The sequence below is a fragment of the Lathamus discolor genome, chromosome 5 (assembly GCF_037157495.1).
Source record: "Lathamus discolor isolate bLatDis1 chromosome 5, bLatDis1.hap1, whole genome shotgun sequence".
Classification (NCBI taxonomy): Eukaryota; Metazoa; Chordata; class Aves; order Psittaciformes; family Psittacidae; genus Lathamus; species Lathamus discolor.
Window position 1 is genome coordinate 70,632,100 of NC_088888.1, and position 6,000 is coordinate 70,638,099.

General features: G+C 46.0%; 1 protein-coding gene across 1 annotated transcript; it reads left to right on the top strand.

Moving 5' to 3' along the window:
* Window positions 1-774: 774 nt before the first annotated feature.
* NDUFAF4 (NADH:ubiquinone oxidoreductase complex assembly factor 4) lies at window positions 775-4,107 on the top strand. The gene is made up of 3 exons (XM_065681194.1): window positions 775-961; window positions 1,402-1,499; window positions 3,797-4,107. The coding sequence occupies exons 1-3, from the start codon at window positions 787-789 to the stop codon at window positions 4,091-4,093; spliced, it is 570 nt and encodes a 189-aa protein (XP_065537266.1). The 5' UTR covers window positions 775-786; the 3' UTR covers window positions 4,094-4,107.
* The last annotated feature ends 1,893 nt before the right edge of the window (window positions 4,108-6,000 follow it).

Here is a 6,000-nt window from a genome sequence, read left to right on the forward strand (position 1 = left end):
AATCTCTGAGGAATTTCTGTCTTTGCATGCTTACGTTTTTTCTTAAATCTTTAAACTGCCGGTTCCATCTCAGCAATTTTACCTCTATCTACACCTTTACCTTTCTTATCCTGCACAGCTCTAGACTACTTTCCCACAGCTCTTTCCCGAAGCTTAACCAATTTGGCGCAAGTTAAAGACGGTTACTTGGTTGGGCCAGAAGAGAGGGGCTGCACCCTCGTAACACTGCACAGCCCACAGATCCCGAACAGTACTGGTGTATTGTCCACATTTCCATGTGGAGCGTGTCTTCTAGGTGGTATCTGCTTACAGAATTCATTTTCTGTCACTTAACAAACCAGCGAGGTGCCCGTAAGGAAATACCGTACACGCTGCGGACAGTAAGAGGCACAGCGCCCCCAGCTTTCATGTTACCCTTACTCCATTACGAACTCGGCTTTAAGAAGCGGAGGAGGCGCGTTACACGTACACACACACATATACCCCGGCCGCCAGCCCAACCGCCGCTCTGCGCGGCACCGGCTCCCACCGACCACAACCCCGCGGGTAAACGCGGCGGCGACAGCTACATGACGTAACGGCCGGCTCCCGCCGGTGTGCGGGCCGCTCCCCGGGGCTCCGGCCACCCGCGCGGGCAGAAAGGCCACGGCAGGAGCGAACGGGGCAGGAAACACGGAGGAAAACAGCTCCTATCGAGCTCCCCGGCCCGGCGGCTACTAGCTGCGCCTCCGCTACCGCTCAGCAGTGCGCAAGCGCAGCCTCTTCCCCGCCACCAGGCAGCTGCGCATGTGCCGCGGTCCCGCGCAGGCGCGGCTGGGGGTGGCGGCGGCGGCGATGGGCGCACGGCTGGCCCGCGTGTTTCGCACTTTCAACGTGGAGAGCCGGGCCCGCCGCGAGATCAGCCGGGAGAAGCCCAGCCCCGCGCCGCGGCACCCCACCTCCCTGCTGCACGAGCTGCCCGGTGCGTCCTGGCCTCGGGGGCTGCCGGCGGGGCGGGCGGGGGGGGCACCGGTGTCTGCGTGCCCAGCGCGGCACCGCAGCACGGAAGGGGCAGAGCGGGTGCGGGGCGGCGGCGAGCGGCGGGGCCGTGGCGCGTCCTGGCGCGGCGCGGGGCCGGTGACATTGAGCGCGGCGCGGCTGGGCGCGCGGGGCACGCTGGGAGCCGCCGCCGCGGCGGTGGTTGCCGGGGTGGTTGCCAGGGGCGGGCTTCGGGGCCGGGTGTGCTCCGCGGAGGGCGCCCCTCAGCGCGGGGAGGTGCGGCTCTGCGCGCCGGCGCCGAGGCAGCCCGTTGCGGCCCGCGGGGGAGCGGTTAACCTGGCAGCGCTAACGCGGTGAAACGTGTGACTCAGACCTGCCTTCTCTCTCCTGCCTTCCTCCCCCTCCCCACCCCCTTGCCTTTAGACCACCCCGGGATAAAAGAAGAAATTTACCGGAAGGACGATAGGCTCCTCACCCTGTTAAAAGATGTTTACGTGCAGTCCAGAGATTCACCTGCGCGGGTGAGCATGTCTCTGCAGGAGGCATCCTAAGCAGCAGCTTTGCGGTTTTCAAACTCGGCAGCAATTCTGTAGAGAGGGAAATGCGCCGTTCGTGCTGAAAAGCTACCTTTTTATAGGTATAGTCATAGAATGTTAGGGGTGGAAGGGACATTAAAGATCATCTAGTTCCAACCCTCTGCCATGGGCAGGGACACCTCGCACTAGTGCAGGTTGCTCAGAGATAAAAGTGATGTTTTCATTACTTTTTCATAGATCAGTAGCACTGACTGTGTTTGACCCTGGGGCTTGAACATGTGACAGATCGTGATTGTACAAGCTTTTAAGTGCTACACAGTATTCCTTTGTTGATCTTACTTTATTTCTTGCCTGAATTGCCACTTCTGCTTCCCTTGAGGCAGCAGGATGGTTGGCCAACTTTTGCAAAGGCACAGGAGTTTGCAAAACATCTTTCACAGAGTTTTTAGAAGAGGTTGGAACTACTGTGGAAGCATGGATGGGGTAGAGGACAAAGACATTGACATTTTAGTGGAGTCTTTAACTGCTGATGTTAATGGCATGCTGTGCAGAGGCTTTTCCTTATGTAGCTGAGGAAGTGCCATAGCTAGGGTTTTTTTTCTGCATAGCCTTCTGGACTGTTTGGTGATCAGTTTCCTCATTGCCAAAAGCCGCAGTCTTTGACGTGGAAGGCAAAGCACACCCCTTCCAGCATAATGCAGACTGGGGTTCAGTCTCCTCTTTTCCACCATGTTACATTATGTCTTGCACGTTTTGCTTGTTGCATTATTGGACCACTTTACTCTAGTTGCTTTATTCAGTAACAAGAGTTCTATAATCATCCAGCAGTAATATTCTTAAGTCTAATTAGCCACTTTGATAGTACCTTGTATTCAAGACTAAAAGTATTCAAAAATGCAAAGAGATTTCTGCAGCGTCTCCCTGAAGTTTCCAGGTAATCTCTATCCTTAATTATCATTATAGCATTAGGGACTCTAGTCTTGGAGTGCTGAATGTCTGATTTCAGTTTCTTTCAATATTCATTTGTAACCTGGCAAGAGAGAGAAAAAGCCAAAAAGGGAACAATCTTAGTGCTTGATTCCATGTCTACTCTGAGGTTGCTGCTATGTTGTCTTACTGTTGTGGTGTGTCTGCTTGCAGTTGTTAGGAAGAGTGTGATTAATGTGTTGGCATGGAGGCTGGTGAACAAAACTTCATCTAAAAACTTTCTGCCTTTCCTTATGTTATTCTGAATACTTTGTGCATCATGTATTTGTGTATACATGCGTATGTGTATATTTGATGCTAGGTCTGTCTACAGAAAGTGGAAAAGCACCAACTATTAATTCCTGAAGTGCCAGATACCCAGGGACAGACACTTGAAAGATTGTTCATTATCTGGGGACAGTTTGAGCACAAAGTAAAAGAAACAAATGGAGAACTGGCAGCATCATCAGTCATCCTCTGTAGTTTAGAAACAGGCATGCAATTATAGATGCTGTAGCACCCACATCCGTTTTTTCAGCTGTGAGTTAATACAGGGTGTCTGTGGGATGATCAGTGGCTGTGGACTTACCATTTTAAAAGTACTTTTTCTTAACTTTAAGAAAGGTTTTCATTCTCTCTTTTTTCCAGTGTCATTCACTGGTTAATTAATAAAAGACAATATGGGAAAGGCAGATCTGGTTTGGAAATGACTTGAGAGGAAAGAATTCACATGTCTGAGCACTGTAGTAGTCATGGGAACTAAACCCTGTGTGATGCTGCAGAATCATTTCTTTTTGTCCAGCAAAGCTTGTTCTCTAGACAGAGCAAAAGAAGGGATATCTTTTAGTTGCAAAACTGAAATCTGAAAAAGAAAGGAAGGAGAGAGGAAACTATATGAAAAAGATTTCCAGTGGTATCAGAATAAGGATACCAATTTGTGGTGTGATTTATTTTCCCCTTGCCATGAATCAGTACCAAATATTAGGTTATCTGCATTTACGTCTGGCCACCAAAACCTATGGTTTCACTTGCATGAAGGGCTGCTAAGTCTATACAACACTCAGAGTTCAGTAGATGGTAGCTTTTCAGAAACTGGGTGGGGGTTGACATCCTATGTAGAATGGCTGTGGAAGAACTGACAGTTTCTGTGATGTCAAGAAGCCAGGCTGGCCAGGCATTATTTTGGGGTTTTAATGCTGTGAAAATATGGAAAGCTAATGGGAAATGCCATATCTGGGGAAATGGCTTGGCTGCTACAGTAAGTGTAGTAAACAGAACTGCTGTTAAGCTCTTTTTGTTTTCCTTCCCACAATTAGGTAAAAGATGGAGGTGGTGAACGTCTTCCACATAAGCAGGAGGAAAAGAGACTTACAAAACTAGGCCACTTGGGAGATGCAGATGTTAAGAAAGTTTCCAAAGGCAAGATTTCCATTGTGGAGGCTGTGACACTTCTTAATAATCATAAACTTAATCCTCAAATATGGACTGCAGAGAAAATAGCAGCGGAATACAGTCTGGAACTGAAGGATGTCAACTGTCTTCTGGAATTCTTCATTCCTTTCACTGTGCAGGAATTTCCTAAACAAACCAAAAAAGCTATAAAGTCAACATAAAAATAATTACCAAACCCTTGTGTGATCTCATTTGTGTCTTAATTTTATTCTTGAGTATATTCAGTGTCTGGAAAGAGTCGGTAACGTGTCATCCAACAAGGCTACTTCCTTATATACCAGTGAAGATGAGTGCAAACAATTCCATTCCATATTGGATGGCTTCATTTAAATGCAGCAATTATAGGATACAATTTGTAAGCCAGAATATAACTAATAAGTTGTATGAGAGCATGTCACACTGATTATCCCATTTGTATGTTACAAGTTAAGTTAAAGTACACAAGTTCACTGAGAACTTTACCTTAACAGATCACTTTTCTTAGCAGACTTCCTGGCCTTCAGCGAAATCAGTGCTCTGAGTGTACTAGCTGTGTTGTTGCATGTTGGTGTTCTTCCAAGGACTTGCTGTCAAGGTCTGTGTATACACAAACAGGTGAATTTCTTTTGTATAAGAATGGAATAGTATTTATACTTTGTAAAGAAGGCTAACCACAAGATTATTTGGGAAATTAAGCTGTGTCAAACTTAAGAAGAAGATGACCGTTTCTGGTGCTGGGACAGTCATGGCTGATATGTAGCTCTTTTTCCACTCTGTTCTGATTTAGCTTAAATAGCTACACCTTCCCTGGTACTTTCTGTTAGTCAATGAATTTGTAAAGAGTGATGATCTTTAAGCATCTTGCAGCAGTCCTTGGCACCTATTGTATGAGAAATAATTCTCATAATTAATAGGGAACTATGAAATGCAACTGGATCTACAAATTGGACCAACTAGTTGGTCTTATGTAAATGTCTGCCTGTCCTGTTACAATAGCCCTTTTTCCCTATGGAGGCCTTGCCTGACTTACCCAAACGTGGGTTAGGTCAGGTCCTGTTCACACACAGCAAGTTACTCACATGCTACCAGATTGAAGATGAACAGTATCCTTTCCACATGTTGGTAAAGGACAATGCAAAGTGTGAGGTGGTAACAGGTTGTTACGTCATTGAGGATGGGAGATAATCAGAATTGATATTCAAAAATGCATTATGGTTGCCTTCATTCAAAAGAAATGAACCCCAAATTTATGCAGCGAGCGCTAACATTCCTAGTGCCACCACCAAAGAAGTATTAAGAGTGTAGGAGTTAGTAGCAGGCATAGAATGTAACTTTCTTTTAAAGAATTTTTCTGACAGGTCTTAGCATTTCAGAGTCTGGTAAGTATCTTGCCAAGAAAATGGTCAGCTCGCTATTTCACAGCAAGGTTCCACTTCTCTCTTAAGATGGAACAAGGTATTTATGCTACAGTTTCCTATAGTGTATTCAAGGTTTTGCTTGATTCATTCTGAAGTACATAATGGTCTACCTTGGAGCGTGACACCTATGGCTGCGTTGTATGAAAATGTGAAATTGTTAGTCTTTGGCTGTATGGATTGGGGATAAGCTTGTCATTCTTCCTGTAATGTAATGGGGACAGAGCTGTGCTCTGAAACTAATGCATCTGAGTTAACACAATAAGATTTTTTTGTTTTCACAAAATACTCTGCCTTATAGAATGCTGTATTGGAAATACTTTCATCCTAATGTAATATTTAAGGTAATATTTAGAAAACAGCTGTGGAATGCATTTGGTACAGATTATGTTGTTGTTAATGGAAATGTGATTTCTTTCTTTAAAAATGCATCTTTAATTATGTATTGGAGTTGATTAAAAACTCACTACAGTCTGCACCAGACAACAGCTTACCCATGCCCCTTGACTAAAGTGGTATCTATTTGGGCTTATTTTGTGTGCCTTTGTGACTTGTGGTGTGGTTATGTCATTTCAGTACCCTGTTTCACACAGAAAGCCGCTGGAGGCATTATGGCTTACTACTGCTTTGTTTACACCCTTTAGCAGCCATGTGCTTTGGAGCATTTGGTGCTT